We start from the raw sequence: 17988 nt of genomic DNA, 5'->3' as shown, positions 1-17988 counted from the left end.
CCATCCCCGAACTTACGCCCCCTGCTAAGTCCACACCCTAAGGCGACTTGTGTGAGAGGGGCAAGAGGACCAGTGTTGCACAAGAATAAATTCCAGATGGCCAATTCGAGAGTATTTTTATTAAGATAATTTGAAAACTAAAGAATTTATTCCTTTTCAACATTTGAGCCCAAGCCGCGCCTCTTCTAAACTATTACCCGACGCCATGGCTAAAATAGGCCTTACCGAGAGTACTTGCTTAATGCAGTTGCCTGTCGAACCTGCGTTTATGAGAAACTAATCAAAAGTTGAGGATATGAACGCGCTTCAAACGAAGCCCACGCCAGCGTCACACATGGTAATCGACGAGCTGCCTTGTTTGTTTCACATATGACAAAGTTGCACGAGCGGATTTCTTTTCGCGCACACGCCTTTTGTACATGGATATTTTCCGTTTACACGCCTGTTATACACGGAATTTTCTTGAGGGTGTATGTTATATGAAGGCTTTTTTCATGTACACAGAATTTGATTTGAAAAATTGTTAAATGGGAAACGTACACTCAAGGACAAGGGCTTGTTCAAGCCGAATAAACAAATGTGTTTTTTTCCGTATACACGCCGTTGAAACGACCGAATATCGAGATTTTCGATGTTCTGGCCGCGCGGAACATAAAAGATCGAAAATCTCGATCTTCGGTCTTTCTCTGCTGAGCACAGAAATGCGTGATTTGATATGTGGAAAATTGTACGAACCCTGTGTTTGTTGTTAAACCAATTATTCCTATCCTAAGCCCGAATGGATTTTGGCTTAGCTGATTTTGACACAAAACGATCCCAATGGTATCGTAACAGGTTGTGCAACGATGAGAATTTTAAGAGTTGTAAAAAGCTACTGATATAATATTTTTTTAAACTTATACTGCGCAAATTAATATGTAAATATTATCAAATGCACCAACGACTTGTCAGCTTTATTGCTAATACCAAACAATTAATTACATAAAATAGACACTATACAATCACAACTCGGGAACATTAAACACCGTAAAAAAACCTTTTAAATACATTATTATACAAGTGTGGGCGAACCAAGGGCTACTGCTGCTAGCTTGGGCCTCGCTCTCGCGTCATGTGCGACGCCGTACTATGGCAACCACGTGTTGCTTTCTAGACATCCAAGGAGTCTTCAGGCTCCTCGCGTATACCAAGTTCTTCAAGAAGCTTCTTTTCAAGTTCCAGGTACTCCTGGTATTCCTGGAAACGTTCAGAAAGGGAAGGGCGTGACTATATATCATACATCCAATGGACTTTAGGGTGCTGTGTGTTACTGAAGTGTAGCTAACAAATTCCAGATATTCCTGGAAACATCCAGAAATGGTTTGGCCACGTGTATTGTAATTCTAGGGTGTCCCAAATACAGTTTTAGCCGAGAAAAGACTGGTTCATACAGATTACACAGTTATATAGTCTCAGTTGTCAAAAATCTCACACGTACCATTCGCTGTTTTGCCTCGATGTCTGCTTCGCTTTCATCCGGCTTCTTGCCTTCCTTCAGAGAGAAACGGAAAGAGGAATGAATGTATTACACACACTCTCTTCAACTCTTGACAAAAACCGACTCATATTTCTCGTTCTCCTCATAATTTTATTTTCAGTTGAGTTTGACTAAAAAAGAGCCGGATACCCATTGCCCTCCCTTGGTACCTGCCCCACCCTTGATACCTGTTGCCGCCGAGTCTCTTCCGCGTCCCGCTCACGCTTTTCCACTTCTCGCATTTTCTTCCGCTCCTCCACGAACGCCAGCCGTTTGACCTCACGCTCAAAAAAATTCTCCATTACGTTCGCCTGTCATTGTAAGAAAAACACTGAATCGGGGGATTGTCGTTGTATTAGAAGTAAGGGTTGGTGTCTAGTATTAATTTGGTACTTAGCAGTCAGTCGAGAGCGTGGACCGAGTGGGGTTGTCTAATACACCAACTATTTTGTGCATAGCATTATCTGAAACGATCGAAACCACTGGAGCGTATTAGAGAACGAGGTGAAACAATGGTAGGGAACAATGCCACGCACACATCTGTCAAAGTGTGAGCAATGCAAATGACAAAGTAATTATAGGGACAGTAAACGGTGCGTTATTGAGATATGGAGGGGTGTCTAAAGCCCGGGGTGGGGGACCCTCAATTCAAGTAGACAGGAGTGATAGTCTTTTTTTTTTTTAGTGTATAAAATTATATCCACTGCTCCCCCCCCCTCTCTCACCCGAAACGCCCGAAACTAAATTTACAGTTAACCACAAAAGTCAAATGAGCGCTAATACTTCCGGCTATTTTCTTTTCGGTATCTACATTCTTGCTATTTATTAGGCTTAGAAATGCTAGCCAAATTTGCTAAGGGGTGAGAATTGTTGTTGACCACACCCAGTGCTATTCCTGAGTGTTAAAATTGATTTTGTTGACCATCGTCTGTTTTCATGGGAGTTCCCTCCCGGGATCTAAGGTGACTAGGTAGAAAAGGGAGGTTACCTCATTCGCAGAGGGGTGCCTTAGGTTCCACGGCACTTCCATCACGTGCAGGGTTCCCGTGCTGTCGCCTGCTGCCAGCAGCTGCTGCTTACCTGCAAGGAAAATAGGACAAAGAACAAATGATAAAGGTGGGAGTCTTTCAAGGCCTTGCCTGCAAGGAAAATAGGACAAAGAACAAATAATAAAGGTGGGAGTCTTTCAAGGCCTTGCCTGCAAGGAAAATAGGACAAAGAACAAATAATAAAGGTGGGAGTCTTTCAAGGCCTTGCCTGCGAGGAAAATAGGACAAAGAACAAATAATAAAGGTGGGAGTCTTTCAAGGCCTTGCCTGCGAGGAAAATAGGTCAAAGAACAAATGATAAAGGTGGGAGTCTTTCAAGGCCTTGCCTGTAAGGAAAATAGGTCAAAGAACAAATGATAAAGGTGGGAGTCTTTCAAGGCCTTGCCTGCAAGGAAAATAGGACAAAGAACAAATGATAAAGGTGGGAGTCTTTCAAGGCCTTGCCTGCGAGGAAAATAGGACAAAGAACAAATGATAAAGGTGGGAGTCTTTCAAGGCCTTGCCTGCAAGGAAAATAGGTCAAAGAAGAAATGATAAAGGTGGGAGTCTTTCAAGGCTATGCCTGCGAGGAAAATAGGACAAAGAACAAATGATAAAGGTGGAAGTCTTTCAAGGCCTTGCCTGCAAGGAATATAGGACAAAGAACAAATGATAAAGGTGGGAGTCTTTCAAGGCCTTGCCTGCAAGGAAAATAGGACAAAGAACAAATGATAAAGGTGGGAGTCTTTCAAGGCCTTGCCTGCAAGGGAAATAGGTCAAAGAACAAATGATAAAGGTGGGAGTCTTTCAAGGCCTTGCCTGCAAGGAAAATAGGACAAAGAACAAATAATAAAGGTGGGAGTCTTTCAAGGCCTTGCCTGCGAGGAAAATAGGACAAAGAACAAATAATAAAGGTGGGAGTCTTTCAAGGCCTTGCCTGCGAGGAAAATAGGTCAAAGAACAAATGATAAAGGTGGGAGTCTTTCAAGGCCTTGCCTGTAAGGAAAATAGGTCAAAGAACAAATGATAAAGGTGGGAGTCTTTCAAGGCCTTGCCTGCAAGGAAAATAGGACAAAGAACAAATGATAAAGGTGGGAGTCTTTCAAGGCCTTGCCTGCGAGGAAAATAGGACAAAGAACAAATGATAAAGGTGGGAGTCTTTCAAGGCCTTGCCTGCAAGGAAAATAGGTCAAAGAAGAAATGATAAAGGTGGGAGTCTTTCAAGGCTATGCCTGCGAGGAAAATAGGACAAAGAACAAATGATAAAGGTGGAAGTCTTTCAAGGCCTTGCCTGCAAGGAATATAGGACAAAGAACAAATGATAAAGGTGGGAGTCTTTCAAGGCCTTGCCTGCAAGGAAAATAGGACAAAGAACAAATGATAAAGGTGGGAGTCTTTCAAGGCCTTGCCTGCAAGGGAAATAGGTCAAAGAACAAATGATAAAGGTGGGAGTCTTTCAAGGCCTTGCCTGCAAGGAAAATAGGACAAAGAACAAATGATAAAGGTGGGAGTCTTTCAAGGCCTTGCCTGCAAGGAAAATAGGACAAAGAACAAATGATAAAGGTGGGAGTCTTTCAAGGCCTTGCCTGCAAGGAAAATAGGACAAAGAACAAATGATAAAGGTGGGAGTCTTTCAAGGCCTTGCCTGCAAGAAAAATAGGTCAAAGAACAAATGATAAAGGTGGGAGTCTTTCAAGGCCTTGCCTGGAAAGAAAATAGGACAAAGAACAAATGATAAAGGTGGGAGTCTTTCAAGGCCTTGCCTGCAAGGAAAATAGGACAAAGAACAAATAATAAAGGTGGGAGTCTTTCAAGGCCTTGCCTGCAAGGAAAATAGGACAAAGAACAAATGATAAAGGTGGGAGTCTTTCAAGGCCTTGCCTGCAAGGAAAATAGGTCAAAGAACAAATGATAACGGTGAGAGTCTTTCAAGGCCTTGCCTGTAAGGAAATAAAGGCTTTGCCACAGGCCATGTCTCGCTTCAACTTCAACTTTATTGTACATAAATACATTATTGTTTCTTTTATGTGCTCACCCGCTAATAGAACAGGCTAATCTAGGCGGGTTCAGCTTAAATAATAGTTACAATAATAGTTGCAATTATAGTTACAATAATTTCAGAAATAACAAACACAGGACGAGCAAGACGAACAGGTACACAGAACATAAAAAAAAAGGGAGAGAAAAATGGGAGGAGTTTAGTTTTCCTGTAGAGAGCAATGTTTGTTGGAGGAATATATAAAAGTTATTCATTAGTCATAAAAACGTTATCCTACGTTGAAATTGCCCTATCGAGCTTGAATAGCTTTGCTTATATGGGAGATATCAACGAAGCCATCAAATTTGCTTGACGACTTCAAGGAGTTTTTGATGAGTTTTTAATTTTTCGCTTTATTGGATTAGGGATTTTTACTTGACGTCTCTTGAGTGTCGTGTGGCTCGTTTAATTGTGGTGCCGTTGAGTATCACCGCACATGGTAAATTGAGTGAGCTGGTGGTGACACGTTTTACTTACTGGACACTTGGTGGGGGAATATTGTGGTGATGGTGGCTGCCGTGATGTTCTGCGTCAGTGATGGTTCGTGGGACCTGACGGTATTCATAGACACATGTCAAATCATATCACGAGTGTTACCCAGTGCTATGGTCGATCCCGAATAAGGTCTCACACAACACAGAGGCTAAAAGGTGTGCATTGGAAAAAAAACGTATTCCACTTGCAGGGGTACCTAAAAGGGCTTGTTCCAAAGCTAAAGAAAAAAAAAGCACTGGTTTCTCGATCATTTTAAGTGTTTCCATACAATTTTCGTATTTAATGCAGTTGTTTACTAACGCTGAAGTGGTTGTAGATTCTGTGTGTGTGCTTCTTTAAAGAGCCATTGTCAGACACGGCTTTGTAATCGTTTCCAACTAATATCAGAAGACAAAAAACTAGAAGAAAAATTCAATCGAAAATATTGGAACATCCCAAATTCTCCGATGGAAATGGGTGCTTTCACACAATTGGTTCTATGCTAGGATGACTTTAAGACCATCTACAGTACGTATTCATACCTGTCCAATAAGTCCCAAACGTCCACCATTCCGTCCGCCTTGGCGATAAAGAACACGCCTGATGTGAAAGGCACGGTGTGTCAGTATAATGGTAGAGTGATCATGCGTGCAGGGGCGCCACTGAGCCGAAGTACGATCCAGCTCTACACCATGGGCGCGCAAGAACGGTGCGTCATGGGCCGAAAGGCCTATTGTGAGCTTGAAGATGTGACTCGATCGAGTTACCGGGCCTTTGTGAGCTTTAAGATGTGACTCGATCGAGTTACCGGGCTTTTGTGAGCTTAAAGATGTGACTCGACCAACTTACCGGGCCTTTGTGAGCTAAAGGTGTGACTCTAACGACTTACCGGGCCTTGAAGGGCTCCAATGGCCCTTTGTGAGCTTAACGATGTGACTAGAAGAAAGCAGCAAGGGATCACTCTGGAACAGAATACAAAGTCAGCAAATTAAAAACGATGTAAATAGATAGATAAAACCATGGTAGAATCCTGTAGATTGATACAGTAGCTGATCTAGGGGGGGTTTAGGGGGTTTAACCCCCCCTTTGGGCGTCCAGAAAGCCCTATGAAACAAAAAATTACCCCCCCCCCTTTGTCACTCAGCGAAACCCCCCTTTAGCGAAAAGCTAGATCCGCCCCTGTTATAAACAAAAATTTGACAGCTGGAGAGTATTTTGCTCGTAAAGAAAAAAGACCATAATAAGTTAATGTAGACATGTTGGTCTTGTTCTCAAAAGGAATGATACTTCTGATACTTAGTCACAAGTCTAAATGATGTTGTGCGTTTTTGCCCTTGTTGTTGATTCCAGTGTCTGGTTCTCGATAAGACTTTGACATGTAAACAAATAGGTGTTTAAACATCTTAACACTCACGTTGACCCCCTCTTTCCAGATGGCGAAAGTCCACCCTCCCACTGTCAGTATAATATCCTTGAAGAACGGCGACACCTGGAGGGTGTTTATAGGGCCGTCATGCGCCGCCCACACGTGCTCAGGGCGTGGCGCTGAAAGGGAAAATGATACATAAGACTAGCCCACACATGCTATATTAGACAAGCTCACACGTGCTCAGGGCGTGTCACTGAAAGGGAAAATGATATAAGACTAGCCCACACATGCTATATTAGACAAGCTCACACGTGCTCAGGGCGTGGCGCTGAAAGGGAAAATGATACATAAGACTAGCTCACACGTGTTATATTAGACAAGCTCACACGTGCTCAGGGCGTGGCGCTGAAAGGGAAAATGATATAAGACTAGCCCACACATGCTATATTAGACAAGCTCACACGTGCTCAGGGCGTGGCGCTGAAAGGGAAAATGATACGTAAGACTAGCCCACACATGCTATATTAGACAAGCTCACACGTGCTCAGGGCTTGGTGCTGAAAGGGTAATAGGATATATAAGACAAGCTTAGGCCTAATCAGTGTGTGGTGCTGAAAGGGTAATATGATATATAAGACAAGCTTAGGCCTAATCAGTGTGTGGTGCTGAAAGGGTAATATGATATATAAGACAAGCTTAGGCCTAATCAGTGTGTGGTGCTGAAAGGGTAATATAATATATAAGACAAGCTCAGGCCTACTCAGTGCATAGTGCTAAAAGGGTAACATGATACATCATACTAGCTCAAGCGTGCTCAAGGTGTGGCGCTGAGAGGGTAACAGGATATATGAGACAGGAAAGTGTGGTAGTGGACATTCATGTACCATTGACTGACTGATTCAAACTTCGACATCTATGTGGTAACTACTAAGGGAGCGTGAAGGACACATACTCATGATCTTGCCGCTGTCGGTGTCTTTCTCTGGCCTCCAGTCCAAATACACAAGATCCCCTTCCTGCACACAACAAGGGCAGTAAATAATACAATAGGGAGGCACTAAAGGATATACACACTATACACGTCTTAGAAAATATAGCCATCAACATTTACTTGGGACTCATCAAAACAAAAAAACGCTTTATACATATAAACACTGACAGGGGTTTCATTAGGCCCCGGCAGCCGCTATTTTTTTAAAAAGTCGACTCAAGTTTTATTTGAACTAAAAAGATATAAAGACTTCCACCTCCTACTTATCAATCTCCACCACCCACTCTGAAAGTTATTGAAAGCCCTGACTAAACATGATTTTACTGGTCATGCTGTAATGTCCCAATGCACATGCGGAATAGATCTGTTCAGGATGCAGAGCAGGGTCTATAATCACTTTCTATCACTCTCATGATTCCCTTACCTCAGTCCCAACAAGGAACTTTGTGCTGACATTCTCAAGAGGTTTCCCCTGGTCCTTCCCCTTGGCAACATTTGAGGGCAGCCGGCTTACTCCTGTATTATCGGCGTCTGCTGACTCATTGCTAGGCTTCCCTGAAATCAATAGAGACAACAAATTTTATTCTTTCCTATGAAATCAACTGTTGTTCATAAGCCAATATAATTAGTATAATTGGCCAGCACCAAAGGTTCTACTGAAAAATATCTTAATTGATACAATAGAGAGGATAGTCCAATAACATAAGAGTCTTTGATGTGTGGAGGTCGAACAAGAGGAGTTATTATATATAACCAGACGGATTTCAGTTTATGCTTGATCCAGGGACACTTTTGATGATTTTTTTTTTAGAAAATCTATGTTTTGTGTATTATGCAGTCTGTAAATTGTGGCATTACCAGCAGTGCTCCCTGTACCTTTAGTCTTGCTTTGTTTCTCAAATATGCTGAATACTTTTGGTCCAAACTCGCCCGTCCCTGTCTGGCGCTGAACAGTGGTCTGGTATAAAACATATGAGGATTAATAACAGCACTCAATGGTATTGCATTCCTTGGCCTACCCAATTGGAACAATATGGCAGACATACAGTATAAACATGTAGCTGAAACAAATAGTTGAAAACGTACCAGGGCATGTGAATCAGTGCAATAAAAACAATGTGAACTCAGGGGAGATACCTAACAGAAAACTGCCCACTAAATGGCCAAACTCCCCTCCCCCTAGCTCAAAATCTTAGTTATGGGCTAGGTTAAGGAAGAGAAATGTTATCAATATTAATTGCTTTTCCTTCCAATTCCGAACCCTTTTGATTCTTGATACCTCATTCTCTGTACACTGACATGGTGAAGACCCACCCATTCGTTTCACCTCTAATTCCAGCTTCCCTTCTCATCTTTTCCTAGCCATCTATGAGTTCAAAATCAAGGTGCAAGATGGTATGTGTTGGTACCTTAAGGATGGGCTTCCATGTCAAGTCCAGATGTTTAAATGTCAAGGGTACCCCAGCTGAGTTTGCAGTGGTTTGTGGAGCTGCAGATTTATTGGGTCTAGTGTCCCAGAATAGGACAGTCCTGATGAACAATGACAGTTTGTTACTGCACAGTCACACAGTAAGTTAAACAACACACACAGGTGAAGGCCATATATTGTAGACAACAGAGGCTGCATTTCCACATAGAAGCAGACTTACCCATCCGCTGCACATGTCATGAGTTGACAACAGTGCTGGGACTTGTTCTGCACCACATGGCCCATACGACCAATCTGAGGAGGGGAGAACAAGCCAAAAAGGGTTTTAATGAAACAATAGGCAACTTGCATCAAGAAATTATGGAACATTAAACATTTTTTGGGTTGCAAACCCGTGCCAAAATAAACACAGAAATACCTGTGGCTGTCATACCAGAGAGTGAAAAAAAATTATTTTATGGAAAATGACACACAATGAACAGAAGGACAGACTGTAATACATACCTCCATGTGGTCTGGGATCCACTGGATATCTGTGATGGATGTCTTATGACTGTGCTCTATTGATGAGACAGCACAATACCTGATCTTGGGGGACATGTCTGTCATTGATTCATCCTCAAACCCTGGCTGCACAATAAGAAGTGTCAGGGTCAAATCCTGTTCTGGATATAGTTGACATCACAAAACATTCACATGTATGAGACAATATACAGACAGATAAGCTGTTAAAACAAGTCTGTGTATAGGTGTTATGGTATCAGGGAAATAAATAGTTTTGCTGTTGTTTCAAGCAGTCACCTTTTGTGTATTCACATAACGTTTATAAAGGAAGCTAACATAACATTGTCCGGATTGCAAAATTGAGAAAATCCAGTGTTTATGAAACACCAATGGGAAGAAAACAAAAGACAATGAGAGATTCTCCTTGTTGCTTGAATACTTACCAAGGAGTTCATGGAGTTCTTCTTTGTCTGTCCATGAGACTGCCTATGAGTCTTTAGTCTTTCACTGTAGTTACTGATATCCCACATTACAACCTGTTGGAAGATTCACAATCAAACCTACCGATCAAGAGTTGATGTTGAAAACATTCTACCTGGATTTGGATGAGGTCTGATATTGCTGATTTTCTTCTTTTTTTTTAATTGTTTTTGAGGGGGTAAGTAGGGTGAGGTAGTGTGGGGGGAGGGGGATTTATTGTAGGATCTCTTGACTGACATGGGCTTTGCTATTTTGTTTTGATATAAACAGCCCTATTCAATTATTCTGTGATAATCACTTGTCCATTAATGAACTCCCTGATATGATGTCATACCTGTCCATTAATGCACCCCCTGATATAATGTCATACATGTCCATTAATGCACCCCCCTGATATGATGTCATACATGTCCATTAATGCACCCCCTCATATGATGTCATACCTGTCCATTAATACACCCCCTTGATATGATGCCATACCTGCCTATTAATGCACCCCCCTGAAATGATGTCATACCTGTCCACAAATGCACCCCCTTGATATGATGCCATACCTGTCCATTAATACACCCCTTGATATGATACCATACATGTCCATTAATGCACCCCCTGATATGTTGGCATACATGTCCATTAATGCACCCCCCTGATATGATATCATAAATGTCCATTAATGCACCCCCTGATATGATGTCATACCTGTCCATTAATGCACCCCCTTGATATGATGCCATACCTGTCCATTAATGCACCCCCTTGATATGATGCCATACCTGTCCATTAATGCACCCCCTGATATGATGTCATACCTGTCCATTAATGCACCCCACTGATATGTTGACATACCTGTCCATTAATGCACCCCACTGATATGTTGTCATACCTGTCCATTAATGCACCCCCTGATATGATGTCATACCTGTCCATTAATGCACCCCACTGATATGTTGACATACCTGTCCATTAATGCACCCCACTGATATGTTGTCATACCTGTCCATTAATGCACCCCCTGATATGATGTCAAACCTGTCCATTAATGCACCCCCCTGATATGATGCCATACCTGTCCATTAATGCACCCCCCTGATATGATGCCATACCTGTCCATTTATGCACCCCCTTGATATGATGCCATACATGTCCATTAATACACCCCTTGATATGATGCCATACATGTCCATTAATGCACCCCCCTGATATGTTGGCATACATGTCCATTAATGCACCCCCTGATATGATATCATAACTGTCCATTAATGCACCCCCTGATATGATGTCATACCTGTCCATTAATGCACCCCCTTGATATGATGCCATACCTGTCCATTAATGCACCCCCTTGATATGATGCCATACCTGTCCATTAATGCACCCCCTGATATGATGTCATACCTGTCCATTAATGCACCCCACTGATATGTTGGCATACCTGTCCATTAATGCACCCCCCTGATATGATGTCATACCTGTCCATTAATGCACCCCCCTGATATGATGTTATATCTGTCCATTGATGCCCCCCCTGATACAGTCATACCTGTCCATTAATGCACCCCACTGATATGTTGACATACCTGTCCATTAATGCACCCCCTTGATATGATGTCAAACCTGTCCATTAATGCACCCCCCTGATATGATGCCATACCTGTCCATTAATGCACCCCCTTGATATGATGCCATACCTGTCCATTAATGCACCCCCTTGATATGATGCCATACCTGTCCATTAATGCACCCCCTGATATGATGTCATACCTGTCCATTAATGCACCCCACTGATATGTTGACATACCTGTCCATTAATGCACCCCCTGATATGTTGTCATACCTGTCCATTTATGCACCCCCTTGATATGATGTCAAACCTGTCCATTAATGCACCCCCCTGATATGATGCCATACCTGTCCATTAATGCACCCCCTTGATATAATGTTATATCTGTCCATTGATGCCCCCCCTGATACGGTCATACCTGTCCATTAGTGCATCCCCTGATATGATGTCATACCTGTCCATTAATGCACCCCCCTGATATGATGTCATACCTGTCCATTAATGCACCCCCCTGATATGATGTTATATCTGTCAATTGATGCTTCCCCTGATACGGTCATACCTGTCCATTAGTGCATCCCCCTGATATGATGTCATACCTGTCCATTAATGCACCCCCCTGATATGTTGGCATACATGTCCATTAATGCACCCCCTGATATGATATCATAACTGTCCATTAATGCACCCCCTGATATGATGTCATACCTGTCCATTAATGCACCCCCTTGATATGATGCCATACCTGTCCATTAATGCACCCCCTTGATATGATGCCATACCTGTCCATTAATGCACCCCCTGATATGATGTCATACCTGTCCATTAATGCACCCCACTGATATGTTGGCATACCTGTCCATTAATGCACCCCCCTGATATGATGTCATACCTGTCCATTAATGCACCCCCCTGATATGATGTTATATCTGTCCATTGATGCCCCCCCTGATACGGTCATACCTGTCCATTAATGCACCCCACTGATATGTTGACATACCTGTCCATTAATGCACCCCCTTGATATGATGTCAAACCTGTCCATTAATGTACCCCCCTGATATGATGCCATACCTGTCCATTAATGCACCCCCTTGATATGATGCCATACCTGTCCATTAATGCACCCCCTTGATATGATGCCATACCTGTCCATTAATGCACCCCCTGATATGATGTCATACCTGTCCATTAATGCACCCCACTGATATGTTGACATACCTGTCCATTAATGCACCCCCTGATATGTTGTCATACCTGTCCATTTATGCACCCCCTTGATATGATGTCAAACCTGTCCATTAATGCACCCCCCTGATATGATGCCATACCTGTCCATTAATGCACCCCCTTGATATAATGTTATATCTGTCCATTGATGCCCCCCCTGATACGGTCATACCTGTCCATTAGTGCATCCCCTGATATGATGTCATACCTGTCCATTAATGCACCCCCCTGATATGATGTCATACCTGTCCATTAATGCACCCCCCTGATATGATGTTATATCTGTCAATTGATGCCCCCCCTGATACGGTCATACCTGTCCATTAGTGCATCCCCCTGATATGATGTCATACCTGTCCATTAATGCACCCCCCTGATATGATGTCATACCTGTCCATTAATGCACCCCACTGATATGTTGTCATACCTGTCCATTAATGCACCCCCCTGATATGATGTCAAACCTATCCACTAATGCACCCCCCTGATATGATGCCATACCTGTCTATTAATGCACCCCCCTGATATGATGCCATACCTGTCCATTAATGCACCCCCCTGATATGATGCCATACCTGTCCATTAATGCACCCCCCTGCTATGATGTTTGGATCAGATGGGTTGAACTTGAATGAGTGGATCTCATCAGGAGCCTGGAGTAGCACCAGGGGGTGAATAGGGTCTGAGAAACTCCAGATCAGAACAAGAGATGCCGTCATGAGGATCCTGGAGGACTGGTCGATACGCTCATCAAATAACAAGCGCTCCCCACAGGACACACCTATGATCCCTACAAGACAAAGCTATCGGTCAATATCATTCAAAACCCTCATAAGCTCCTGCTGAGACCTGGGTCTGTATAAAGTATGGTCTTTTCAGAGGAAGCAAACATGGAAGTGACTGCCTGGCCCTGGAATTTGATGGGTTTCCTTGGGGTGATTTATTATTGGGGGGGATTTATTTTGCCACAGATACTGTTGGCTTAAAAAGATGCACCTAGATGGCATTGTGATGAAAGGTGTTGATTCCTTCTTAGCATGTTTGACACTTTTAAAGTAATTAATACCTTTAATGGATGGGTGCCATTCTATGCTAGTTATAGTCTTCTCCTTGCTGTAGAGTAAATCTGTAAATGACTGATATTCCTGGAGAAAGATGTTTATTGTTTTTGTTAAGATTTCAGCTCAGCTGTTACAACCTGCAGCAGGGGACTCAAATAAAAACAGATGGGGTGATCATCAGTAAAATTTTAACTCAAAGGGATAGCACTTTTAGGTGTGGTAAACAGCAGTTCTTGCCCCAAAAAGATAGCACATTGAGTGAGGTCAAAGCTATTCCTAACCCTAGCTCCAAAAGCACATTTTTAGTTTTTGAGAATTTATCTGTGGTACGTACAATATCTTGCATTGGAGAAATAATGGTGATACTAGTGGATGCATTTTTAGCAGCATTTGCACATACAGTACCTTGAGGTAGTTGTCCGACTTAGCACCAAATGTTGTCTCATCGTCAGCCATGGACTCATAGTCATCATAGAACACATTCATGATCTCATTCTGCTGCAGGGCTAGTTCAAACCTAAGATCAAACATTCACTTGTCATCATCATCATCTAATCTGCCTTGGCTGAGATCTCTCTCCACACCCTGTGGTCTGCCACTACACATGGAGATCCTGACTAGGAATCCCTGTGTCCTTTGAGACCTGGTCCCTTGAGATTGCATGAGGGAGGAAGTGATAGTTTTCTGGCCTCAAGGGCCTCAATTTTTTAGATCTTCTTCAAGGGTTTGGAATGTGGAGTAAAGGAGTACACATCTCTTGGGGGAGTTAACGCGATTCCTTATAATAAGGGATACACCTATTCCAAATAATGTTGCACTCTGAGAATCTATTTGTCTTAACCCACAGTGCTTCATGGGTATCAGATGAATAATTATAAAAAAGGGATAAGTCAAAACAAACAGAGGTTTAGAAAGCTTTAGATTCTTGTTTCTGTGCCTCATAATGTTCACATGGCATTGAGAGACCAGGATTCAACCATTTTTTTTCCATTACCCATGAACCACTGCGGGCTATGATACACTGATTTGGGGGGTGCAAACTAAATTGAAATATAGGTGTATGTTGATTGCCTTGTTTGCTTGAAAATAAAAAAAACACTGTTTACTAACCTTGGTGTTACTTTATTGACAAAGTTCTTGAACATGAGGGACTTGTTTATCTTTTCCTTCTCATACTCCTCAAACTCACGAGGAACATACTGAGTGGCTGCATTGCATGGTTTAAGCCTGTGTATAGGCAAAAGGAAATCAATGAAAAAAATCATATTTAAGAGATTTAAATTTTTTCACAAACAATTTAAAGTCTACAATATCAGAAAGATGTTTTGATGTGAAAAAAACATATACAGTAGACATGCTATTAGAGGACTTGTAAGAGGCAATTCACCCAGCCTAGAAAAATATTCCCCCTTGTTATAAATAATTGTATGTTATGAAAGACCCAACTCAATAAGCATGGTTCAAACCCTCTCATTACATTTTTATTTTTTGGCTAGAATGATGAGCAGGAACTCTATCACAGGGACAGCGGACAATAAAAGTGGATGGGCTGACAATTGAAAAAATTATTATATTGAAAAACAAAAAAAAGGAATGAATCGTAGTATTTGACAAAAAGTGGTGGGGCAGCGGCCCCCCAGCCCCTCCCCCTCCGCAGTGTCATTACTATATACTGTGGTTACAATGTCTTGCTTTCACTACATATATATATTTATCAAACCATGTTACATTTGCATCGTTAAAACAGATAGCTGTTATACCTATACAGGGCTTCTGGAATTACGCGAAAAAAACTCAAAATTGTGCGGGATTCTTTGCTGAATTACGTGCTAAATTATGCGGAAAATCAATCATTACGCGCTAAATTACGCAGGATTTTGCAATACATTTTTCCTTAAAAATCAAAATTTTGCGGGATTCTTTACGCACAAGCGCGTAATTCCAGAAGCCCTGCCTATAGCTGAGTGCTTGGGGTTTAGACCCATCACATCATTAAGTTGCGTTTGTTATTAAATTTGAGAGAATAGTACTTCCTGCAACATATCCCTAGTTCTCACATACTCACCAATCTGTCTGACTGCCCACATCCTCTAGGACAGAGACCGCCTGTAGTAAAAGAGATATAAAAGAAAGATTTATTTTTATTTTGAGTTTAACCACTCAAAAAGTCATATGATTTTAAGTGCAAGTCACCTACTGATGTAAAATGGATAGTGAGTAAGTTTTTGAAGTTCTTAATTATGGCTGATTATATAATTATTGATTTTTAATAGTACCTGAATGGCTTTCTCAAATTCCATTTTCTTAAAGCTTGGAGTTTCCTCGTCATATGATGGGCAGTCAATCAAACCACCCTTAGCATCAGTGGCACTGTGAGTGGTAAACGACACTGGAGCACCAAACTCACGCCGCAGCCGGGATATCCTGAACTTCACCTATAGGAAGATAGTAACTTTTATATACAGTACAATATTAAAAGAGAAAATATTTTTTTTTACAAAAGGTCTTAGCTTTGAAGTGCTATTTTTAAACTATGCTACTTCAATTCACCTTTGGACGGTTTTCAACCACAACCTCTTCCTCCACTTCCAGCTCACTGCCGAGGGATTCCCAGGGTTGGGGAGTCCGAGGAAATCTCCTAAACACCCCTTCCTCTACTTCCTCTTCACCTTCAATCTCCTCTCCCTCTCCAAGCTCTTCTTTAGGTGGCTGAAATAGGAATAAAATAGGTGAAAACAACTTGTAAAAATCTATTACTAATCTATCTAGCCAACTTTTTAATGAGTTGACTTTGCAAAAGGTATAACTGTTAGCTTAGTGAGGCTAAGGCCCAAGTCATATGAACATTGTGCCATTCATTGGGTTCAACGTTGATTTAGGCGCTGTACTAAATATGTATGTCATGATCATTAGGAGCAGTAAAAGTCAACTTGACATGGAGTTTCTGTTACACAAAATAAAATAAAACTATGGTATTTGATTCGACACATCAGAAGCTAAATGTTTGAATCGGTATCATGCTTTTGCTGTGCAGCTCTACTGGTGCAGCTGTGCTTAGTGCTCCGCAGAACTTAATTCTGTTGTGCCAAACTTAATGGATTCAGACATTGAACTGTTTATGTGCCCTATTCAAACAATTAGGCCCTGGCCAAACAAAGACACATGTTGCTGGAAACATTGGGGTGACCAAACGGTCAAGAAACATCGGGAAACATGTTTACGTCCTTGAAAACATGAAATTTTTCCACACAGTACTGTACCTTGCTGTGGAAACATTTTTTTGTCCTGGACACAAAATTTGTGACACGCAACAATGCTTCCATGGCGGCCAAACTAGGAAACATAGAAGAAACATGCATGCAGACAACATGTTTCCAGCAACATGTGTCCTCGTTTGACCAGAGCCTTAGATTCGGCAGGGAAAAAGTTTGATATTTACATTTAGGTGTCTTTCCTTGGCCTCTTCAGTAAGGCAGAGGTAGAAGTTTTGTCCATATTTGAATGCTGGATCATAAACAATTAGAAGTTCTTCTGCTGGATAAGACTGAAAAGGGAAACAACAATACCACATTAGAAAAAAATAACAAAAAATTGAATTATGCACATTGCCACAGCAAAAAATGACCCCCAAAAATATATACTAACCTGCACAATTTTTTTAGCAGGATGAAAGTCGGAAATTGCAGCACGTGATTTGAAGTCTTGCTCGATAGCCTCTTTTGGGATTAATTTAAAGGGGTTTTCGTCCGTCACGTCTTCGTCCCCTTTGCATGCAAAAATCTCCTGAGTTTTGCTTGTGAAGAAAAGCGGCATAATATCTGAAGGAGTCTCATCTTCTGTCTCCTCTTCACCATCCATGCTGCTCTTTGTGTCGTCCTTTTTCTCCTCGGGCATTTTCGAGATAAAAGTTTGAATACAAAATACCGTAAATTGTAAGAAATAGTTTATTTTAGAGAAGTTTTGTTATTCCGGAGGCCGCCATTTTGAAAATCAAACAACTGTCTCCGAGGAAACAGGCGCGAGTTTCCAGTCCCACTCGACGATCCTTTGCATATAATGGGGGAAGGGGGGCATGTATGGTCTGTTTCTTTACACCTGAATTGACTGCTGGAATAAAGAGAAATACAAGAAAGAATAGTGAAATTAGCAAATAAACATATATTTTCAATGATATTTAGAATTAATGTTGTTTTATATGTGATATGCTTCTATTTACGATCTGCAAAATCATCTCTACCCCCTCCCAGACAGTCAGCATCACACTACTACCACAGGAAGTCAAAGCAAGATATATTTTTTTTCATTCA

General features: G+C 41.7%; 1 protein-coding gene and 1 long non-coding RNA gene across 2 annotated transcripts; one reads left to right on the top strand and one right to left on the bottom strand.

Annotated features, from left to right (window-relative positions):
• Positions 1 to 938: 938 nt before the first annotated feature.
• On the bottom strand, positions 939 to 17975 carry LOC116603748 (dynein axonemal intermediate chain 3). Its single transcript, XM_048725397.1, has 24 exons — positions 17327 to 17975; positions 17121 to 17225; positions 16232 to 16390; positions 15958 to 16116; positions 15747 to 15787; positions 14792 to 14908; positions 14087 to 14198; positions 13687 to 13765; positions 13196 to 13410; positions 9793 to 9885; positions 9350 to 9475; positions 9066 to 9139; positions 8826 to 8946; positions 8293 to 8374; positions 7841 to 7971; positions 7378 to 7441; positions 6471 to 6601; positions 5946 to 6018; positions 5599 to 5656; positions 5060 to 5133; positions 2505 to 2596; positions 1705 to 1827; positions 1478 to 1531; positions 939 to 1236 (listed from the first exon to the last, which is right to left on the bottom strand). Exons 1-24 carry the CDS (start codon positions 17573 to 17575, stop codon positions 1150 to 1152), a joined length of 2619 nt encoding a protein of 872 aa, XP_048581354.1. The 5' UTR covers positions 17576 to 17975; the 3' UTR covers positions 939 to 1149.
• LOC125561305 lies at positions 2534 to 2831 on the top strand. The gene is made up of 2 exons (XR_007307337.1): positions 2534 to 2632; positions 2692 to 2831. It is a non-coding gene; the product is annotated as an uncharacterized LOC125561305 (long non-coding RNA).
• Positions 17976 to 17988: the final 13 nt, after the last annotated feature.

Source organism: Nematostella vectensis, chromosome 1 (assembly GCF_932526225.1).
Source record: "Nematostella vectensis chromosome 1, jaNemVect1.1, whole genome shotgun sequence".
In the NCBI taxonomy this organism is placed as follows: domain Eukaryota; kingdom Metazoa; phylum Cnidaria; class Anthozoa; order Actiniaria; family Edwardsiidae; genus Nematostella; species Nematostella vectensis.
This window is presented reverse-complemented; position numbering and strand designations above follow the sequence as displayed.